This window comes from Pomacea canaliculata, linkage group LG8 (assembly GCF_003073045.1).
Source record: "Pomacea canaliculata isolate SZHN2017 linkage group LG8, ASM307304v1, whole genome shotgun sequence".
In the NCBI taxonomy this organism is placed as follows: Eukaryota; Metazoa; Mollusca; class Gastropoda; order Architaenioglossa; family Ampullariidae; genus Pomacea; species Pomacea canaliculata.
In genome coordinates, this window is record NC_037597.1 from 9530324 (window position 1) to 9554498 (window position 24175).

Consider the following 24175-nt stretch of genomic DNA (forward strand, 5'->3'; position numbering starts at 1 on the left):
CTTATCCTTATGTTTCTTGTGATCATGAATTTCTTATGAAAGTGGTCACGCAGTGTTTAGTGCAGGACAGCAACATTTGCTCTACTTAATCTCCTCTAGCTCCTAAAGGATGGTTATGTCACTCACCAGGCTGGATGGCCTGAATCATCTCGAAAAGGTTGGGGCTGTACATCCTTCATAATTTGCTCTCTCTGGTGGAGACAGACAGACAGACAGACAGACAGACAGACAGACAGACAGACAGACAGACAGACAGACAGAGACAAAATCAGATGCTATGCTAGTTCATCCCATTTTTCCTGGATCCGGACCAATGCCCTAGAAGCGTGTTTTAAAATATTTAACGTAGTTGCACGTTTGCTTCACATCGCTGACGACCAGACGACGCCATCCCATCGTACCCTGGTCCTCGCCGCCTGTTTATTTCTCATCAAAATGAATGTTGGGGAGGGCAGAGTTCAGCTCCGCCGATCCGCTGTCTGAACAAAACTACAACCAGCTACAGGCCTGAGTTACAAGTGAACTTAGCAGCGAATGATGACAGTTCGTGCATGTGCTTTGCCCGCTGGATGCTTGCATACTGCACCTGCAGATGAAGTGTCGCTGTCATGTAGGGAGGGAATCTTGTAATCAAAATTTATGAGGGAAAAATTGCTGGCTTGCAGATATCGTCTTCGTAAAATTCTTACTCCTCTCAGCTCCTGCACATCAATTCAGCTGAACACAGGAGCAGTTAGACATGTGCACATGATTTCTTTACAATTAAAATCATGCTTTTGACCATACGTGTGTATAACGTACATGTGTGTATATATAAAATAAGTGTGTGAATGCCACAGAGAGAGACAGCGGGGACGGGACGCCATGTTGCCAGCATCATGTACATACACTGGCATTAAACAAGCACGCGCTTACACACAACGCTGTCTTTCGCTATCAAACTACGCCATTTGTCGATAAAAATGACGACAACATGGTACGTCACGACCTAAACTACGTCAATTGTCCCTTCTCCAAAATATAATTAAAACAAATGGACACTTGGTTGCTTCTTTGCACGGCGTAGCAAGACACTAGGCAGTCGCGTGAAGGTAAACTGTTTTTGATGTTGACGGCACGGAAACCGCCCGCCGGAGACAGTAGATTACTTCAAAGCAAATTTTGCTCTTTTTTTGTTGGTTTATATTTCAGTATCCAAAAGAGTTGTCTTATACATTATATTTAATGAAACTGTGTACATGATGCTCCTTATAACTTTATTACTCCAACTCCAAGGTAGAAATGCTGTACACTGATGGCAGGTTATTTTTCTAGACAGCTCCGCAAAAGAAATCTGTCAGGAATTAAACTACAACTAAAGTATCTTACTCAATTTACTTTCCATATAGGTTTCACTGTGAGAAGTAGTACAAATTGGTACACGCCAGCAAATTAAGTATCAGAATTATTTATCAGAAGCCATGATCGATTTTATGTCTCAGGACAAACCTCGTAGTCATGTTATGCCAGAAATCACCGACTGACATTGCAAAATTGTTTACTGTAAATGTTCAGCTTGTAGATACATACTGTCACAGGAATTTTAGTTCTAAGCACTATGACTAGACACCCGGGTTACATCAGCTATATCGCTCACATTATGAAACGCGCGGAGCTTTTGCGTCAGTACGACACGCCTGTTGTTCGCACTCAGTCCACGGCGTCAGACGCAGCCACCAAGCGGCTCGGACCCTGACGTCACCGCACGCACGGGGTCAGATGTGCTGCCGTGTCACGATTTTCCTCTGTAAAGTGTCGATACGAAATTCCAGACAGCGCAGTGCATCTCTAGGCATTCCATCCTCAGCAGCGGAGACAGGAAACGGTCGAACTGGTGTGAAGAGACATCGTGATGCTACACTCGTCCCGACAAATGTGAGTATCGCTGCCACTGAGCAATAAATAGTCGGATCGTTACGTGTTGCGCCTGCCACAGGAAGAAGCTGATCGATTTCTGACCTCCTAATCTGACCTAGTTGGGTGCATACATGCGCACTGGGGGTGAACCTCGGCGTACTGCTGACGCAATCACGCTCTGCGCTGCCGGCTTGTGAAAGTCGCTGTCACTGCACTAAATCCCGCATCAACCCAGCTGACTGGAACCCGCTACTACATTTCCACGATCGAGAGATTAATCTACTACGACTGTAAGTATACACTTCACGCATCAGATAGTAAAGTTTCCTTGACAGCGAAGATTTGTAGAATCGCTCATCTCCACTGCGGCGAGGGTCTAAGTGAAGGTGAAGGCCGCAATGTTTTCCGAATTTCAGGATTGGCTGTCGAGTTTAGAAGGGGGTTGTCCCTCGCCAACCAATGAGAATATCGTTTAGAGAAAAGCGTTGTGCTGTGTGAAAATCGACTCAGTTCACACCAAGTTTGACCACTGAGGCGAGTGGGAGAACTTTCGTCTGCTGTCGTGGAACATAAACTTTGTTTGGTAGCCAGCCAGCGTTGGTCTGGATCGTCTGTTTTCACACAACAGAAAGACCCGGACTTAACCGTTTGTGTAAAACCAGCCTTTCTGGTTGTGTAGTTAATATTCAGCCAAAAGCATTTCTGGATAGACCTATTTGTGCGTATCTTCACTGGCCACACCTGTAGGAGCTTTGAAGAAAAATGCAGGTGAGCTAAGTTTTACAACTTTTTGAATGATATTTCTGCGATTTAACTTTGCTGGCAACAGGTAGTCCTAGGCCCATATATTCTATGGCGATATTTTACTCTATATGCTGGCAGCTATTCATTCTATCGACATAATGTAGACGGTCCCTTTAATTAGTTATAAAACAATGATTGTCATGAACAACGACAGTCTCTTTCTCCGTTTAGAAAATATATTTGAATATGGATGTTATATAGCTCGTGAAAAAAAAAATTATCCAGATCACATGAACTTGCGCGGCTTTTAAACATCTTCCTCGATACTATAATGTAGATATTTTGTGTTACGTGCATATCATGATTTTCCGAAATTTCATAGAAAGGCAGAACAGAACTAACTCAATGAAAACTTAGAACAGAATTGGGAGGGGCGTATAAGGGTGGGGAATAGCACGTTGGGACAGTAATTTCAACAAGACTCTGAGCAGACGACGTTTTTCACGAAAGGGGAAGCTACTCTTGAGAATAAACGATTGACAACGCTAGTGCTAGCCGGAGGTGGCTTAACGCCGGTCGACTTGAGGTCTGTATTTTCTGCTTGATTTAATGCCGTTTTAAAGTACTAACACCGATAGAACTTTAAGTATTGTATATTTTATGTTGTCGCATAGTTTTACTGATCTACACTGACAGTTAACCAATGATCTGATAATGATTTAGCACCAGAGCCGAACACCATGTGACATTTTGCCATGATTGATTTGTGACCAAAACTAGCGAAAATGTGAAGAAAAACTGGAAAAGTCTTAATTTTTTTAAATATAAGAACTTTTCTTAGAAATTTGTTTATAAAACCTTACTGTCGAGTAAACTGAGTTGTCCTTCTGTCAACATAATCTGTATGAGTTTAAGGCAGCATTTCACGACTTGCAGTCACACGTTTCAGGAAAGTTGCACTTAGCCGTATTTACGGAGAAAGAAGAGAGGTTCATGATATACCAACACTGAGCAGAACCGTCAAACAGCAAATATATAATTTATCTAAACGCATATCGCATTGCTTCTTGTGAAATTGTTTTATAGATTAGTTACGAAAATGTTAGCGGAAGGCATCAGTATAAAGTGGCCGCGTGCAAACTGGTTCATCAATAATGAACACAGGAACCGCAGGGTGTCACACAAATATCATGCCGAAGGATTATTACTTTACCTTTAATGAGGTCTGGACATTTTGTGCTCGTCAGCTTGTACAGCCTCGTACAAAAGTCCGATAAATCGATACCGAATGGACTAGAAACGCGTAAAGCAGGGGGAGGATAATCGGAAACAAAGCGAAGACAGAGTACACTCAGCTGCCAAGCAGAGTAAGGCCCCGTTGTCATATGCGTGGCAGAGGCCACGTGAGTGGTCACTGTAGGGATTACCTAAAATTCCATTTGCAGTTGAGCTTGTGACGAAGTATAAAACAAATGCCTGCTGCTAATGTTACTCTCATTTACTGTCTTCTACCACAACATATTGGACGAAGTAAATGTAAATGAATCTCATTCCTTCTGCATTGCTGATATACACAACAGTGTGTGTGGTTGGTTGTCTACCTGACAACAGTGCATGTTCTTTTTAAAGTTCAGACAAAGAAAACACTTCTGCACATTAGCCTTATATTTACATATCTTTTCAAGGAAGCAACTATTTATTATTGATTGACAGAAGCTGTTAAATAAACTGTTATTATTTAAGTGTAAGGTGATTTGAGATAAAATACTTATAGCTGAGTTAATGTATACACTCTCCCATTATTCAAAGGATTTATATTGGGAGCATAGACATTGCTTTCTTAAGTAATTTAATAGTGTTTAATGTATGTTCTTAATGGTTAATGTGACCTTTGAAAGTTTAAAATGTTCACCACTTTTCTGTCCATACACAAAACAGTTTTTACCTATAATTTTCACTATAATCAGTGGTTCTCAAAGCATCTCAGACAACAGACCACTTTACTAAAGTAAAAAATGTAGTGGACCACCAAGGCCTAAAGTCACTCTGTACCGTGAATTTCAAATTTAAATTGCTGCATTTGTTTCATCACAATTCAAAACTAAATGTACTTTTGCAACAGTTCTGTAGTAATACGTTTACATAAAATTACATACTTTGCCAAGTACATATAAAAATGAAAAATAAGGAAGTGCACTGCATTAATAAGGATAATGGATGACATAGTAAAATGTCACAATGGTCACGCTGTGACATAAAGGCTTAAGCGAGTGTTTTATGTAAACTGCAAATGGCATAGATAAAATTAAAACTCATGTAAAATCAACTGGACTAATTAGCATATCTGGTGATTTAAACATCACTTTGCTGACATATGATGGTTGTTGGCTGCAGACCACCTGATTTATGTGTGCATCCCACACTTTGAGAACCACTGATTTTCATTTTGTTGCGTGTTCCTTGGGTTTTTGGTGTGGTAATTTTTTCTGAGTCCATAAGTTCTGACATTTTCAAAAGCATCTGGAATAAGGGCATTTGAGGGCAAAGTTTGCTGTCTTATGATCACTTTTGCATTGCATGTTATAAACTACTAAGCAGAAGTTTTACCATTTATATATTTGGTAGACACAGCAAGGAGACTGGATGTGCGATATATATCTCAAAATGTAAAAGTAATGTAATATCCCTCCCCCCCTCCATGTAGGCATTGTTTTTCATGTTTCCTATATTAGTATTTCTGTGGCACCAGATTTGGCGAATGTATGATTCTACTATTTTCAGACTGTTGGATAGATACATGTTACAAAGGGTAGGACCACCGTATAATAGATAATATAATGCTAAAAAGCTTATCAGAGATAGGAATCTTCTAATGCAATTGCAGCTAGGTAAGGAGCTCAGAAACTGTTAACACTTTGTTTTAGAGAACACCAGTTGGTAAACTAGAACTTTTTATAAATGTAGGCATGTCACTGCTGTATGTTCCATATCTGTACATGTATTATACTACCTATGGCCTTATCAACATTGAGGCATTTTTTAATCTAGTAGTTTGGTTCTTACAAATCTATCCCAGTCATGATCAAGTGGTGTTTACAGTTTAGAAGCTTTTCTTCTGAAAAGTTTATGTATTAAACTGTGGGGTGATTGAGGGAGGGATTTGTGGTTTGTGATGGTTTGATGGCATTGCTGTTTATCATTTAACAGTGCCCCCAAAGCCCTTAAATTTTAGTTCTGTCTCTTTCAGTTTTTATATCAAACATATTTCTTTCAAGATTTTGTCAAGTCTTTATGAAAGCTTAAATCATGTTTACTACACAGTCACAGAGATGTCATGGTTGAATGCTCAGGGTCAGCAAGTGCCATTAAGTACATGGCCATTTTTTGTTTTAACTCTTTCACAACCACTTGTTTGACTCAACATGTATTTTTCTACAGTGGACTGTCAAGCCATATTTGTTTTGGTCATGGTTTATTTCTATGGATTGTGCACACACTCAAAGAAAGCTTTATGGATTAGATATTTGGTCCATAAATTCTCATGCTGTTTTTGATTTTTTGTGCCTAGTAACCAGAATTGGTAGAACAACTATTTTGTTTCCTATTAGTATCCTTATTTTGAGAGGTCCAAGAATTTTCTGGTGGAAAAAAGTTGTGTTAGGTTTATTTGCAAAGGCTTTGAAAAAGTGGCATTGTACATGCCAGAACTACCTGCAAAAGGAATTGTTAACGTTGTGATGAAGCAGTTTTGAATGAAAAAATAAAGCTGACGAGAGATAACATTTTTGCAACATTATGCAGCCACTGAAGCAATGAAGGCATTGCCATTCAGAAGAAAATGGTCTTGTCACAGATCCCCTGTAAAATGAGCTTTACTGCTTGAATGTGTTGGACCAGATAATTCAACACAGACATTTTATGGCATGAATTATTAAAATCTTGATGTTTTAGTCCATGATAATGTTTGTCTGAAAGCCTAATAACCAGCCAGCAGGAATGGCTTCCTTTGTACTGGCTCTGGCAGTCAGTAGATTTAGTTTTTTCCACTGATTTTGGGACAGTGCCAGGACAGTTCGAAGACCGGCCTGCCCCCGTCAGCAAACACTGTGAGAGCTCCAGCTTACATGTATCTGAGATCAATGGCGCGATGCTGCTCCACAAGTCTGCTGAGTCAGTTTGACATTTGCAGCAGCCTCTCTCTCTCCCAGTCTCGCTCTCTCTATTTCGGGGCTCGCAGTTTTGTATCCACGGACACTAGTCCCTCGTCCCACCGCCCCCCTGCAGACCAGTGTGAGTGGTTGGATGTAGCATCGTAGGTGGTAGTTACTTCTTTCCTTTCCGTCCCGGGTGTCATCGTATCATCGATCGTCAGCTGTTCAAAGGGAGTCGCTGCGTGCAGTCGTCACTGCGTGCGCCAGTGTAAACACACACGTGGCAAGGAAGACACAACGAGGCATCGGGCAGCTGGTCATCTCGTCTGTGACTGCAAGGTGGCGATCGTCAGGTCTGGTAGCAGGATTCGGTGCACGGAGTCCAGTGTTATTGCTGTTGATGTTTTGTTGTTTTTGTGTGTGATGATACCGAGTAGGACAACGACTTCAGTGCTTATCATGGGAGGAGCAGGACCTGTGTATGTTCTCTTGCCGTTAGCAAGGTTTTCTTGATGAGGGACACTGGCTTTAATCGTCACATACAATATAGACAAACTTCTAGCGTATACCCTAGCTTTGTTATACTACGGTTGTGGCGGTGTGTAGGCTCTTACACAGCATTGCGTTTTAATACAATGCTTTCTGTCCTTCGACTTCGAACAGGCCGGAGGGTGGTATCGCTTTTCGTAGCCAGTATTTTATCTTTGAAGTGTCCGCGTTGGACGTCGGCGCTCGGCGTCAAAGTGAGGCATAAAACAAGGCACCCGGGCGAGCGGTACGACCTGGGTGTCACCCTGATACGTCACACAGCACCTAGGCGGGAGTCGTTCACACGGTCACCGCACTGCCCCTCCCCCTCCCACCTACCCACACCCGACACCTTTTTGACATCGTGTCTAGGTCTAATTTCCTTGGGATCTCATGTCAAAGTATTATTTGTTGAACGCTTGAATGCACCGACAGGCCAGCAACGACATTCTAAGGTTTCTAATATAATTAAGCACTTTGTACAAATGTTACAACATGTTATCATGCAAGCATGACGTCCACCCAGAGTCATCTGTAGGTACTAGCAGACTTAGCCTGCCCAGCATCGTATTGTAAAAGACTTGCAGTGGGTGCTACCGTGTGGTTGTGGGGAATTTCCACGAGAGATTAATCCCGTAACGTTGTTTCTCGCAGTGCCACATTCCTGACGCGTGGACTGATAAAATAAACCAGAACAGAGGGGTCAGCTGACGTACGTTACACGTGAACCGTAGCACGAGTGACTGGTGTGTTGTGCACTCTACGTGTCGCCAGCTGCGCAATTCACGAGGGGCGGCACTCGCCTCATTCCGTCTAACGGGTTGTTCCCGTACCTAGGGGGTAAAATGTTAGTAGTTATTATATCCTAAAAGCTCTACTTCACAAACAAATGGGGAGGGAAGGGACTGCACGTTTTTTTCTGTCGGATGGTAGCACACATTGATGAGAGCTGTAGATGTACGTCAACGCACGATACTGCACTACTTCAGTGCACTTAACCTGACCTGGGTGCACTTGTGGATGGTCTAGTTTGTTTGAAAGTGGAATCTGTCGGGAGTGAAAGGGATGATGCCCAGTGATATTCTTCTACTGATAATTTAGAACAAGGGGTGTAGGACACGATCAACCGCTTCACTGGACGAGTGACACAACGTGACGTGAATATGAACAGCTGCGACCCCAGGTTTGCCGACACCACCGTAGTGGGTTGTGTGTGTACCGCTGTAACCCACACTCAGTAGACACGTAGTTCGCTCTGACTGCTGGCATTGTGTTCGCAGCTTTTTATTGCCGTATTCAGAGAGTCTTCCCACATCGTAGCTAGTACACTATCTTATCACTTGCGTTCGTCTTGTCCAGTCCGTATGCGCACGCACACATGGGTAACGTTCACATCACGGAGGACCCCTTCAGATTGGAGTATTTGTGATCAAGTCCATCCCAAGCTGCCGACTTGCCGAATCTTGATCAGCGAGGTACATCACATGGTAGAAGGCAGGAGATAGTGTAGGGACGTGGCAGGAGATAGTGATAAAAATGACGACGTTCACACACGAGGTTTCTGACCACGTGCTCAGGCAGATTCTGTGACATCCCACGACTACACAAACACATAAAACAATCCTGCGAGAAGCTTGCAACAGGATAACAGGCCTTCCCCCCTCTCTCTGTCTCTCGCACCCATGATGGCATATCCAGTGGCGGTTTAAGGTAGTGTAGTTTTTTAATTGCCTTAGTTTGTGGTCACGTGATGAGACGCCGCTCAATGTTGGTCACGGATGATAAAGGTGTGTGACACATTCTGGAGACTGTGCTCCGCGCAGTTTGATGACTTGCTGTCCTGTGGGCGGCTACTTGAAGCGCATCTCCGCTGCACTACAGGCGCGTTGCCAGATCGTCCATCTACGATCACCGTAGAGACAAAAGTTCTGCGTGACGTCACGTCATCCTAGACGGGGGAGAGTATTTCGCAACAGGCATGCCAACTGTGTGCATGTCAATGCAAAAGGTGTTGTGAGAAATGTCAGTGATAAGGCTTGGAGAAGCAAGATTCTCTACAAACTTAAATGTGTGGCGATGAAATCGGATTAGATTTTGGACTCGAGCTTCCTCGCGCGCCGGACACGTAGCGGATCTTGTGTTTGTGTGTGTGTATAATAACACAGTCATACACACTTCGATAACGGGACATTACTTGTCTGGTTAATGACTGTCGACATGCTGCATCTGCACCCACAGCTCGCCCATCAGCTGAAGCTGTACACATCGCGCATTCTTGTTTGCTGATTTTGGCTTCGAATTTGGGAACGGATGACGTAGTCAGTGCCATGGGAAGTTTCAAACAGTAGAAAGAAGAAGAACGCTGACGTGACGTTTTTTGAACGGTATAGGAATAGCTTGTTCTGCTTCGAGACATTTTTACTTTTCAAAATTTCAAAAAGTTTGCCTTCTAGTGGGGCTGCCAAGAAGAGCGTGTATTTGTACATTTAAAAAAATCTATTTTTTCACGCTCCGATCTTCACAGGTCGTTTCACCAAAGGACAAGGACGCCGTCACACCCGCTTGTGAGCGTAGTCAGGCAGCCGGCGATCAGTGTGGTGTCGCCACACTCCAGGTGCGACTGTTCCTCAACATTGAGACTCGCGGCCTTCAGATAAGAAAACATAGCTTAGCTTGGACTGATTAGCGTGTCTGAGGTATCGAAGATCCAGTGTATTGTTGTCACGGGCTTTGTTAACACCGACCTAGTAACGACGTTGAGACCTGCCTGCAGTTGCGAATGTTCGGAAACAATTTTTGGATGTTTCATAACTTTTGCAGTTCATAGCTTTGCTCGTGGCGGCATATAGAAAAATAACTGGACCGTGTGCCATTTGACCTGTGTTTTCTATGGACTGGGCTCCAGTCGGACCGTGCTCATTCTTCCAGTCGCAGACAACTTGTGCCGGAACTGGAGTAACCCTTAACTCGACGTGCTCATGCAATTTTGGATTGCTGCCGTCTACAGATAAGAGATTGAAGTCTCCAGTGGTCTGGCACGGTGTGCACGCTCCTGCCAGACATTGACATTCTGAAGCCCCCAATAGTAAGGTAAAAGGTGAGACGTTAGGCAAGTCAGGTGGGGGTTCTGGGGGAAGGTCGCTTCCGTGGCGGTGTGCAAGACGGGCTGAAGCGATCGGGATTTGAAATACCAGCGCTCCGCTACGCGGTGCCGTCAAATATAGAGTGGTTGCCTACCTGTGTAGGTGTGTAGGGGTGCAGACCAGGTGTAACTGTACGGTGTGAACACTTAGCTTGCAGAGCTTAGCTGGATATCGAAGTGTTCGATTGTCATCAGCTGTATTTCGTGGTGCACAGTATAGGTGCAGGATAGCTGAGTGCGCTCTCCTGTGTGTTTGTGTGTAAAACGCTTACTGACCCATTCTCTTCCTACTGTCCCGTGCATGTAAGGGGTTACGCTTTCATCCGCAAGTCTGGAAAACCTACTCAGCAATCAAGACACCCTGCTTTCCAGCGGCATGTTGGATGCAGACTCAGTAAGTTTTTATTATTAAAATTAATATGCAATTATTAATAGTAATAATTAATTTTGCTTCCTGATTTTTTAACAGACTTTTGGTTGGGTTGGAGACGTTCCGTTAGTTTCCAGTAAGCTGGTGACAAACGAGGACTGGTGGATATCTTAAAGAGATTTCCGCCGATAACGTGCAGCAGCCACCGATGCTGAAAGTGTCAGTTGGTAAACAGTTCCTAGTTCTGCGTGCTGCTACAGGATTAGTTTTTTAGCCGAAAGGTTAGGTCAAGTGAAGACGATGCTAGGCGTGAAGGGTGAGAGGTCTGCGAGTGTAGCCTGTGGTTAGCGCCATCTAGCGAGACGGAAGTAACAGCTGTTGCTTTACGTAAGCTGGATGCTTCATAACCTCTGCTATCTTTTCACGACTATCTTGCTCTCTGTGCGTTTCAGGCTATACCCTTGCAGACAAGTCGGTGCTAGTCTAGAAGGTAGTTTTAACTGTTGCAAGACCGATCGTTTCCCAAAAGCGCGCGATAAGGAGCTCTATAAAACAACGACGTCAGTTAAAAAAAAAAAATCACCGAGTACTTCTTTGATTACTGCTTTCTTTTTCGTCTCATTCCAGCCCAACACACACTTTCCACGTTCTTTACGTTCTTTTTGTGGTACTGAGCACTTTTCGTTCCATGGAAAATAAACACCACCAAATGTTTACCTCCAGAGCAATGCATATTCATGAAATTGAAGGTGGTTTCTGTCTTCAGACAACAAGCTTTTGCATGTAGGTTAGGGAGGGAGTGATCGAAACAGAGTTGACCCTGCGATCGATTGTGAGGTTTGCTGATTGCACGTTGTACAAACTAATTAATGGTGGTGGTGATCTGAAGTGATGTGCACCCCTTCCCACCCCAGGTCCAACGCCTTGGTCGTGCACGTAATTTCACGTAACCCAGCACCGCACGATCGCCGCTATCGGCTATTGCGTCACCTGCACTCCACATTGGCTGCACCGTATTTATTGCTGGGTGCACGTAAATCTCTCATCGCGAGATGAAAGTCTTTCCTTCACTCACACACATCCACACACACACTTCTGAGAATGATTTTTTTTTTTAAAGCAGTTTTGAGCGAGTTGTATAAGCGTGGTGTTGGCAGTGCCGTGCTGGTGCAGCGTGCGGTAACAGGCTGTGGTGTTGCTGGCGCCATGTCAGGCAAACACGTCAGGGGCCGTTCGCTACCGGCATTGTGCCACTGCAGGAACCCGGGGCCTGGACTTGACGAAACGTTTAGGGAGGCCGTTATACCTGGTTTGTTACTGCCTTGCCGGTGCCGGCGGTGGCGGTGCGGACGGGCAATCAAACGGTGCTAGACTGGTGCCTGGGTCCAGACGCACGGCCATACTGTGGTAGTCTGTCAGCGACAGTGCTGGACGTGCAGGTTACTTTTGCACCTTTTGCGGCGAAGGCTTTGCTGACGAAGCAGACACAGGTGGGCGATGATTGCTTATTGTGTACCTGGCCTCTGGCATTTCAAACATAGAGAGGTGCGTGTGCGCGAATCCCGGTTGTCTATCCTGAAAAACCTGGTTGTGTTGTTTCTGAAGCGAGGAATGTTGGCAGCTTTCATGTTTGGATCTGGCGCAAGGTATCCCTGTTTCGCCTTTGATTGCGTCATAGCTTTTTGTGTGTGATTATGATTGGGTTGTTAGAGTCGGAGGTCAGGAAGGGCTGGGGTGGGAAAACAGTGAAGTGGAGATACTGTCATTCTTAAAACGTGCACTTGGCATAAAGAATATGGCTTGCAGAAACGATTAGCCGGAGATAGCAAAGTAGATGCTAACAGTTCCTAACGCAGCTTCTGACGTAACTAGAATAGTAAGGGCTGAACTGTTTATTTTTCTCTTTCAGTCCCACGTTGTGTGTCTGTGAGCGAATACTCTTCTGATATCTGAAGTCAGTAAGTTGACACACGGATTTCTTTCAAAAGAAAAGGTTACGGCTTTAACTCACTTAGCCGCTTTTGTGTTCAGTCTTCTGATCTCCGTCCGGCAGGTTCATCCAGTGCTTTACTACATGCATAAACACCTGGTTCAATCAGAATAATTCTCTCAAGGGGTGGGAGGGGCAGGAATTTCATATTATTACTGCATACCACCCCCGCGCCGTGTGGCGTTTTTGCTGCAGTCAATAATTGTAAACACTTCCACTCCGCCATTGACGTCATGCAGCACGGGCTGCCGTCTCGCTTCGTGCATCCGTGTGCTGTGCAGCAGCCTCTCCGTGTATCTCCGTCAGTGTGTAGCCTTAAACGCTCATTAATGCAGAGCAGACCCTGGGCGTGAAATTAGCAGACGTGAGTGGAGGCACAGGCCGCATACAATTAAAGAAAATCGGTAGGTGACTGCACATCTGGGCGGCCACGGCTGGTGCCGTGAGTGGTGCGGCGTGCCCATCGATTTCTGCCCACGTTTCCGCTCGGACGTGGAGAGACGTGGACTATGATTTCGATTCCCGCTTTGCGTGCTGTCTCTTTCTTTCTATTATTCTGCCCACACACACACAAACACGCACGCACGCACGCACACACACACACACGCCTACCATCACCACCACCACCGCCACCACCACCACCGCCACACTTTTCCTCTTCTCTCTCCGTCTCGTATGAATGCACTTAACGAAACACAAACATCGCTGAATACATGGATCGCTTACATTTAAAGTTTGCTACAGGGACACTTAGGAATGGGGGCGCTGGTTGCCTGTCTTTTGGCACCAAGCACACGTCCATGTCGCTCGCTGCTACTCACTTCTGTCACGCCGAAACGGCCCGGGCACGCCATCGATTGAGACAGCCCTGCAGGCATCGGCATTGACTGGCACTGGCCATTGCCAGACACGGCCAAGTGGCGAGATGGGGGCTGTCTGGCGACGCCTTCCTTCCCCAAATCCGTGGGTGTAGGAAGGAGAAGAGAGATGTGATGGGGAGGGGCAAGGGGGGATGGATTTGCCTGCGCTGCTGACTCGACGCTGCTACTGATGGTCCCAGGCATGCGTGTGCTGCCGGGTGGTCGTGGTGGTGTCGTCGTCGTCGTTGTTGCCTCTTGTGCAAGGGGAGGTTGCGTTGTGCGGTGTCGCTGGATGCTGTCGTCGGTGCTGACGTTAGTCTTGAGCGTGCCTCGTGGATTTTGCTAACTTGAGACTCATCCAAATTCTCACAGACTCAGCAGCTTCCACAAGATCCGTTAGCAGTGTTCTGTTGCAGTCTTTCTCAGCCGCTCTTTGAGGCACACCAGCGGCGGCTTTCGTGACGCCAAGTTTCTCGCACGTGATGGACTCGCGTGTCATGGCTCAGCAAGTGTTCAAGTAACAAAACGGCGTGGATCAATTGTAGTCGGCGAGGAGGCTGAGCTGACAGCAATGGCATTGCCAAGTAAACTGTCACTTATACCATTATGCTGCAGAACAGGCTGGGCGTGCTCGCAGCCCCATGCCGTCAAGCTGGATTGAAACGAACTTTTGAACCGCTTTCTGAATAATTTTTGTCAGCGAGGCGGAGGGACTTGTGTTTAGTCGGCGGTGACAGCGTGTTAGAAGGATGTTGCTTGCGTTTCCGGGAGCACCAAGGTGAAGAAGACGAGTCTCCTCCCAACAGCGAATGTTTGTTTTTCTGATAGCACAAACCTCTGGCCGCCGCCTAGGTCGTACCTAGATGTAACACTCACAGGTTCGGACTGTAGTCCGTTTCCGAAGTCAGGTATTTCATGAAATGTTTGAGTTAATTGTATGTGGGGTGTCGGGGGATGGTATGTGGACATAAAGTAAATAGCAGTCGTCCACGCGTATTTTTCAAAATGTCTATTCGTGCGAAAGAGTTTATTTTATGACTCACGGAAGTGGGATTATCATGTCCGGACATGTTGTTTTGTGGTAGCAGAAAGGTCTTAAATTAAAAAATCTCTTGTACCGATACTTCCGTGATAAGATTACCCTGTCGTTATCGGTTGGCGCGCTTTTAAGCTCGCAGTGAAGTACAACCCCCACTCCCCGAACGAAAGAGGGAAGGTGCGCCGTGTGCTGAGACGTGGTTGACAAACGTTTTTGTCTGTTGCAGGACGTGGAAGACGCTAGTATAGCTTACCACCTGGGAACGCTGTGGTCCAGCATGGATGTGGACACGATCAAGTGCGAGCCCACCAGCCCCTTCAGCCGCTGCCCACAAACCACGCTGGACGAGTCCTTCTCCCGCGACTTTTTCGCCGACTACCCCACGCAGGACGAGTACGGGTCGGACCGCTCGTACCAAGGCGACAGTCCCGAGAGCGGCAACATTTCACCGGTCAGTATAGAGAATGGCAAGATAGACTTCTGCTCCAGCAGCACCGTCTGCTCGGACCAGGACAGCCCCGATGAACTCAAGCGCTTGTGTCTTGTATGTGGTGACGTGGCTTCCGGATATCACTATGGGGTCTCTTCTTGCGAGGCGTGCAAGGCCTTCTTCAAACGTACAATTCAAGGTAGGGCAATGCTGTTTGTGATGGGATTTGCTTGGTTGCATCTTGGTCGTGTCGTGAGCATAAAGTATTAGGGTGAAAGGGAGAATGGGGGATGGGGAGGTCTTCGTTTTGTTTAGTTTTGTTTTGACTGTGAAGAAATTGCTGATTATCAATCAGGCCTTGGGTGTTTGCATCTACGTGCGTGCGTGTTGATTGCCAGGGAGCCTTCTTTGCGTCTCTGAACATGTCAAAGAAATATCTCTCGTGTGCCGTAAGAGGTTGATCTAGGTCAACAACGGCATGAAGTGAATATTTTGCTGGTCACGCCGCTATGCACACGGGGTGTCAGTGAAAGTCTCTGACGTCATTTGCCTCGATCCTGATTTTAAATTGCTTAACGCTTACCGCCGACTGTTGCCAGCAGTCTATTCAGGTCCGGTATTGACTGTAATAAGCTGTCGGACGGCGACTTTGTCAAACACCGTCGGCCGTATTGGCTTTGAGGCGATTCCGAACTCACACACACAGAGCTGCTAAAAAAGAAGTGTAGCGCCTTGACTTACCAAACACCACCGGGTTCAAATTAAAAGACTACTGTGCTCCAGTTATACTTTGCCCTACTTTCAGAGGTGTTCTCCGTTATCCCCCTACAGTAACCCACTCTAAAATAAAGGAATGCAAATTGTCAAATAAACTGCAGTCAACAGTGTTAGTAAGACGTGTCCTGGCATGAGGCTGCACCAATGCGATGTAGAGTCAGGCCTTCTGTACCACGCGTGTTTCTAGCGGAGAGATTGCTCCTTACAGAGGTCAGGGACACAAGCTGTATCCTACCCTGTGATTGCTGAAGCCCGCGTTTAGGACAAGGATTTCACCAAGAAATAAAAAGTGTAAATGTTACAAGGTCGCGGAGCACTAGCTATCATCCGGGTACACTTTGTCGTCTCATAAGTCAAATGCCAGTTAGCATTGCTAGCAAACGTTTGGTGAACCGTCGCTTCCTTAGTTCTAGTCTGATAGGTGCGTCTGGCAACTGTCAACCTACAGACTTTCAAATTGAGCACCACTCACCATCTGGAACAGTAGTTTTACTCGCTAAACCCACCCACTCTGCTACATTTTGGTGTTTGAACAATATGTTTTATGACACTTCAGTAGAGAATGTATTCTTATTAGAAGATAACGTACAAACTTAACTATACACAGTAATCTCAGAATGAAGTCGTTATTGAAATAGTGAACACGCACTAGCGAGTGTGTGGATCTTGTAGCGCGACTGTCTGGCGTGGGAACTGATAAAGCTCGTTGGTATGTTTGCATTACTAGACACGGAATGGGATCTTTATATCACACCTGGCTATCACTCTCTTTCTGTGTGTTGCAGGAAATATAGAGTACTCTTGTCCAGCCAGCGGCGAATGCGAGATCACAAAGCGTCGCAGAAAAGCATGTCAAGCATGTCGCTTCCAGAAGTGTTTACGAGTGGGCATGCTTAGAGAAGGTACGTCCACAGTCGCAATGCTCCGGTTACACACAGACACCTTGATTACATTCAGCCACGGCATTTCCATGCACCAGTGCCTAAACGTGTGATTAATGTTGAACAGTTAGTTCAGAAAGCTTCAGCTATAAGCATGTTTTTACCATACAGACGAGAGAGAGAGAGACCACCGTGGTGTTTTCAATAGGAGCGTACTAGTATGGATTTCATCATCTATTATGAGCCACCAATATTAGTTTTACACCTACCTTTTCTTTGAATCAAATCTTACACAAAGCTGTAAAACGTGAACGTTCCTCTTAGAAAAAGTATTATTACTTATGGCACACTTGACTTGCCAGAGCTATTCAAACCTATCGGCGGTCAGAGTGCTCTAATGAAGAGTGGGTCAAATGTAAATAGGAATAAAATCACGGGGGGAGTGGTAGCTAGAGTGCGTGCTTCTGTGACGTAAGTATACTGTTTTTGGTTTATTTTTTCCCAACATTCAGTAGTACAGTGGTTTTAATTAAAAAAAAAAAGCATTGTAACATCGAGTAAATAGCGACATAGGAGAGGGGAGACCTCCAGACAGTCATGTTCCTCAGGTGACGCACCTTACGTACAACACAACATGGCATGCTCATTACTAGATGGTAGTTGTGAACTTAAGTCATAGCTTTTTGAGATTCCTTCTCTGGCATGGCGATCACCTATCATTTTGGCGGCTAAGCAAGCCAGCATTTCTGTCTGCGAACACAGAGGAGTTATTGTTGCTGAGAAGACAGCGATAGCAGCCAGTCCTTTAATCATCCAAACATAGACAACCTCGTCAGCAGTGTCCTCGTGTTGTCGCTACTCAAGAGGGGTCTACGGTACACATGGCACATACTCGCCTATTTTCCAGCCAGCCGCTCTTGTTTCTGGTGCACACGTTAAACTGCTGGCTCGGCTCATCCGCGGACTGGCAACAGGTGGCGCAGTAGGTACGTCTGACGTCAACCGCGTCACCAGCGGTCTCCGGTCAAGCTGTTCATTAATCATGGAGGCCAAGACGAATGAGTGGGTAGGTAGGTAGGTAGGACCAGCAGGTATTAAAATTTGATCAGCAAGTCTATGGGCAGCAGTCTAGCTTGACGGAGACTTCAAATATTCTTGTTTAAAGCACAGCTACCTTTTAAGGGGTTTTTGGTGTTTTAGTTTTTTTAGAACGGAAAATTTGGTTGCCTGAATCATTCACACTCTTTCCTTATAGAAACTGCTGGTGTTAATGTAAGTAGGCGCCTGTTTCAGAGTACAGACGTACATTCGTCAGTGAGCAGTCAACAGTCGAGTTAGATTATAAGTGCGGAAAGTTTCCAATTGTAAATGTATGTAATATATATAATTTATACACATATTTTGATTCGAATTGCCGATTGAAATACCGCGATCGGTAAGCAGACGACAATGGGAGATGGGGGAAGATGGAGGAAGTTTTGACAAGATGCAGCATGTTTAGTGTAAAACAGTTTACGAACAAGATAAAAGACCGGGAGGGCATTGTGGGCCAGCAGACATGGGCTGTCTCGCACCACTCCCCCACTATAGCAGGTGCTGCTGTCACACGAGGTTCGGTAAGCTATTAGGCATGTCGCTACACGTTAAAGCCTGACGGCACGGCAGATTTATGGTCAGCAAATGGCACTCACCAAATGGACCGGCAGCTGCAAGAGGAGGTTCAGGCTGACACCAAGATGACGAGCACATTTTGTTGGCCCCCACCAAGAGGAGTTTTTTTTTTTTTAAAGTAAAAAGACAGTCCTGATCACCAACCATCTAGTGATATACTGTTAGTTTTTTCTAGACCAGGTTCCCCCTCCCACCACATTTTATGTGCTTGTGTGTTGGCGATGACAGCTTCAGTGAGTAGTCCTCGACCTGTCAGTTTTCCTTTCTAGCATTCTCGACCACACACACGTATGTCAAGAAACGAGTCAAGTGAGCAGTGCGTTGGTTAGTTTGAAAAATCAACGTAAAGCCTTTTTTTTTTTTTTTTTTTTTTTTGAAGTACGATATTTCGCAAGGCATAAAGCACAAAAACATCGATGAATTTTGTGAAATGATGCAACAGTCCATTATGATTCGTCACATCTGGGGTGAACAATTTACGAGGGCGTGTGTATATATATAGATAGATGTCGCCGATAAATCACCAAAGCCACGGTACCGATGATAAGAGTTTCCTGCAGATGACCGATAACAGGCGATACTTTTTTTGTCGTGTCAGACGAGACTCAGTTTATCTCACTTTTAAGAGGGACACTTTTGCGGTAGGTGTGTTTGCGTGTGTGAACCGTGCATCTAGCAATGACAGCCTGTCGCGCTTGGGGACACTACGACTGCGACAACTTGCGCATGTCTAAGCGCTGGGTGGAGGAGAGCTGAGTGCGCGAGTGACATTTTCACAGAGTTGATTTGCGCAGGTCGTGGAGCACCTAGCACGGCCTCGTGTTCAGTGAGAGGTCATTGGAACACTGCAGGTCACAGGTCACGCGGAAGTGCCCCACAAGGATTTGTACACGGCTCATGCACGTTGAGCTCAGCGTCTTGCGCCACCGTCACGTCCTCGTCACAAAGCGCTCACTACGGTGACCCTCGCACGTCACAGATGGTTCTTAGGCGAGTTGTAAGAACACGGAATTTTGTAAAATTATAGCTGATGGAATCCATCTTAGTCGCTGGTCCTGCCGGGTAGACACAGTTGACACGAAACTTGCGAAATATTCACAATGCTCGCTTTTAAAAAAAAAAACAACCTTTTACACGATCAGATTCAGTTTCCTTGATTCGGTTTGTGCGTGCGGAGGGTCGGACAAAAGAACAACAGAACGGTCTAAATATGTCATCGTCGTGTCAAGCATACATCTCGCGACACGTGACCCCAGTTGTGCTGACAGCCGGACACCATCACTTGTGTGGCTTGTCAGGCCAATTCCCATGTGTCATATATCCTAACCGCTTACAACGGTAACATTGAAAATAGTCCGCCATCGATCTGGCCTTCCGAGCCAACAGAGTAAGCATCTTTTATTGCAAGCTGTTGTGCAGCTGGCGACAGCTTTGCCTATTTAGCTTCCATCCTACATCCCTCCTATTTTTTGGTTACTATTTTGGACTAGTGAGCTACTTTTTAACGCCGCATGATGCAAAACTTTCAAAAACGAAATGTTCTGAAAGTAATAACATGTCGCAGCTGCGATCGAGTTTATGTTCAAGCCGCTTCAAGTCGAGTTGTATTAGGACTGCGACCTTTGGGTCAACCGCACTCTGTCCCATGGTGACGACAGAGTAAGCCCACCACCGCCTGCAAAGACTGCACGCTGTGGTGTTATGTATTACAGAATAAAGAAAGTCAGGCTGAGACTTAAAAACAGCTTTCTATAAGTGGGCATGTCGTTATTTAACCCCCCACTCCAGACATTGTGGCGGTGAAAATACTTGGTGGGCAAAATAACGACAGGTCGCGAGGGTCGCCTGCTAAAGGTAGACCGCAGTTCGCCCAGTGGCACGCGACAGGTAGTCTGGAATCCTGCAGGTCACTGGCGTTGGACACGCTTGCCGCCGACCGACGTTTCATCGATCCTCTGACGTACACATCACTGTCGTCAGGCGCGGGTGGCGTGACGTCACATCAAGCGCATGCTCGGAAGGCCCCGTCCCCTTACCCCACCCGGCAGGTGGTAGTCGTGCCCGGTGCGGTGCATAGCTATGACACCCACAGTTGTGTGCTAGTCCTAGCTTGATGGTGGGATGGATGCACAGCACATCGCAATGGGCCTTGAGACCGCCACATCCTCACAGCGAGTTTCAATTAGCCGAGCGTGCAGCAGGCAATGGTTAAGAGGGTTGAGGAGGCGGGAGGGGGAAGATTGTGAAAGTGATTACGTATATTAATGGAGTTACCCCCAGTTTACCTGCTTGGCCTTTTTGTATGCTGGAGGACACACCCATAACTCAAAAAGCTGACTGGTGGTGTCGGCTTGGCATACACTCAAATCTGGTGGGGTAGACAGCAGTTGGCGCACGCGCACACGCACACATACACACGGAAGGAGAAGACTGCCATGTCTCCAGGTTTGAATGTGGGCAGTTGGATTGTTGTGACAAAGAAAGGCGACGCTCCTGTACGAGACACGCCGGGAGCATGTAATGCGTAGGCCGTCAGCTCACACACACACGCTCACACACACACACTCTCCCACACAGACGCTCTCACACACACACACGCTCACACACACACACAGTCAGGTCTGTCAATTCCCCCAGTCACCTGTTTCCGTGGCAGGCATAAGGACGGCGTGGCGAAAAGACTGTCATTATTGCTGCATTCACAGTTCACGTCCACCAACCTCATACAACCGACATTCACTAGCCGCCAACACACATATTGCAACACAGGTCGACAGACGAGCGTCCGCAGTGGAAGTCTCCGCTGAAGGTGCTTTAACACCGTGAGTGTAAACCGCAGTTAAAGCCATCTACGAGGCCAAGTGTCTTCTACACACCTCCACAGCAAAAAGTGAAGGACACCATTGTTGTGACTTTCACATCCTGATAGCCTCCCTGTTCACTGAAACTCTTATACAAAGAAAACGCTCGTTTAATATTTCAAACCTGAATTTTTAATAAAGGAAATATTGAGGGATAGTCACTTTTCTATTTTTGATTAGTTCATTGTCCGTACAGTTCGTTGTGTGTTTGAGAGAGAGAGAGTCAGGATGTGTGTGATGTCTGCCATAGAATGGTGTTAGCTCGTACGCTCGTAAAGCGGTTTTGGTTCAGGAGAAAGGCGATGTAGAAATAAGATGCTGATGGTTGACGATAACGATGATGATGATGTTTGTTACGACATTCATTAACGTTATTTCTACATTTTTCTGTATGTTAACTACATCTTTAGCAATTTCAGAACTTTTTGTTATTTTTTGGCCGCATGACTTGAAAACTCCTGGATCTTTGTTGTTGTTTTTTTTTTGGATCGCAGACATGCCCTCAGAATAATTAAGCACACACAAAAAAATGCAGCTAGCGAGAGTTTCGTAAACAGGCATGCGGTGATGAGAAGCTGAGAAGGGAAGGAGGGAAAGGGTAGTGGAGCTCCTGTATATCAAGTCGGTTTGTTTACAAACCGGGATGAGTGAAGGAAAGGACACACCGTTGAGTCTGCTAAGCACTGACAGAAACGAGGATGAATAGCAAAGAGAGGAATGTAATCGTTAGTGACCTTTTTAACCCGGACACATTGTCGAACATGTTACATTGTTTGGGAAAGTTCTTGTATATGTCCGTGATGGAAACATGCTCCACGTTATGTGTCCGGTTTTGAAGGCCTTTTGGGATTAATGAGTGCATCGGGTAGTTAGGTCAGTTGCCTGTTTGATGTATTCATCGCCACACATCCAGATAAAGGTCTTTCCTTTCACAATTACCATAAGCCTTCAGCTGAAGATCTTTAACTTTTCGAATGATCATATCTGTCAGTTCAGCTTCACTAATCTCTCCTAGGTCCCTTTGTCTCTCTCTCACACACACACATACAGGGGAGAGCGTGAGAAAAAAAGAACAAAAACAAAAAAACAATTTACAGGTAATCACTTCATGTATTGAGGGCTTGCTCTGTTCGAGCGGAACGATCAGGGGTTATAAAGGTAGAAATGCAATTTCTTGATGAGAGGCGTTTGTAGTGTTGCTTACTTAAGAAACACCTATACTTATTAGCTGTACATGGTACAAAAGATGTAGTTTGATTAGGAGACACTAAGCAACAATCGTCTGTTTGTTTTGTCCAGGAGTGCGGTTGGACAGAGTACGAGGAGGACGGCAGAAGTACAAGCGGAGCATCGACAGCCAGATCACAATGGTGCAGCCCGTGGTGTCGGTCGTTAAGAAGTCATGCCAGGACTGTGAGTTGCCTCTTCTTCACTTTCTTGTTTAGTTCAAACTGTAAAGTTGACATGTAAATGGCTTATTGCGTCGCTGGATGGGATCTTAAGAATGGAAAGTGGCGCAGTTTGTCCTTGTTGCACTGGCTAATGGATACGGAATTGATATCCTTGTCCTTTTGGACTTTATACATACAAATACCACTCCGCTTGATGCCCGCAAAATGTCTCATGAATTGTACATGGTGCCAATTCTCGCACAAATCGCCACACGTGCAGTCAGTACAGAAGGACTTGTCTGTGCAGACAGAAGCGCCAGTGCCGTGGAAGGTCTGGTCATCAAGAACCTCTTGGTTTTTGCTCAGATTACGAACTTAAGGACCGTTTTCTTCCTCTTTCTTTGTCACTGTCCACGTTAGAGAGAAATCACACAATAAAATTAGTTTTGCGATTCTTTTCTCTTCGAACATTGAAGGACAGTGATACTTTGGAGATAATTTACAAGCAAAATCTTCTTCCAGTCTGCTGCTGAGAGTTCTCTCCGAACATGTTGCAAGTCTCACACTCCCCCTCATAATTCTTAGCATCTGTTCACCACGCTGCCATTGCGTACTTTTTATGCAGGGAAATTACGGTGATGTCGGTGGTATGAAGTGCGTTTTTACGATGACGAAACGCACGTGTCAACGGCCGACTGCTCACTATACTTCACCTCTCGGTAGCTGGCCCCATTTTCTGACAGGGCAACACCGAGGTCACGTGAATTTAGTTAGGTGGCTGGGCATAGGGCGTGACTGGGATTCACCAGAACGCTGTACACTTGCTGTTCAAGTCTCTTCCTCGCTTTGCACAGACGCGAGCGCCCGCGTGCACCCAAGTGCATATCCATTACCGCGCGCGCAACCATATAGCTGTCTGAGGATGAACGAACTTTCTTGCCACTCCACTTTATACATTTTTTAAAAGCGTTTGCTCGCTTGTGCAAGTTATTTATGAAATGATATATTTTCTTCGTTTACCGGAAGTAGCTATTAGTGTTAAAAAGTACAACGCTCATATTTCGTGGATGCCTCGAGACACTGGGTGAGGCGGATGTGGTAGGTCTGTTTAGCCAATCGCCTTCACCCTGCACACGAGAGGAGCTAGAGAATACCTTCGATGCATGTGAAGACGACGGATGTCAGTGACTGGTAGGGGACCGCCTGTAACGGCGCGAACGTTTGTCATTGTCAGTGGCTGACAGTGTGCTCACTGAAAAAACAGGGGCCTGCTTGTCCCTCCGCACTCCGGTAGGGGCAGCACTGATTGCACCCAGTCGAAATGTAATCGCACCTGGCATCTTTAGGGCCGTGTTCATTCACTCTCTTACACACGCACTCCCATCAGCTCAACAGCTGACTCCCTGTCGCCCCCTCGGCAACGTTGGACAAAGCGAAGTTATAG

At 45.8% G+C, this 24175-nt stretch overlaps 1 protein-coding gene across 6 annotated transcripts in view; it reads left to right on the forward strand.

Annotated features, from left to right (window-relative positions):
- Positions 1-1067: 1067 nt before the first annotated feature.
- The window catches only part of LOC112569743 (estrogen-related receptor gamma-like), a 36984-nt gene continuing 13876 nt past the window's right edge, over positions 1068-24175 (forward strand). The window contains exons 1-4 of one of the 6 annotated variants that reach the window (XM_025247617.1): positions 1068-1091; positions 14947-15349; positions 16713-16829; positions 22640-22753. In XM_025247617.1, coding sequence (XP_025103402.1) covers positions 14998-15349; positions 16713-16829; positions 22640-22753 — 583 coding nt within the window. In that variant the 5' untranslated portion in view covers positions 1068-1091; positions 14947-14997. Of the gene's footprint in view, positions 1092-2031; positions 2187-2397; positions 2665-3149; positions 3227-9088; positions 10856-12080; positions 12322-14946; positions 15350-16712; positions 16830-22639; positions 22754-24175 lie in introns of those variants that run through there. The other 5 variants (XM_025247614.1, XM_025247613.1, XM_025247615.1 and 2 more) reach the window with 5 other exon arrangements.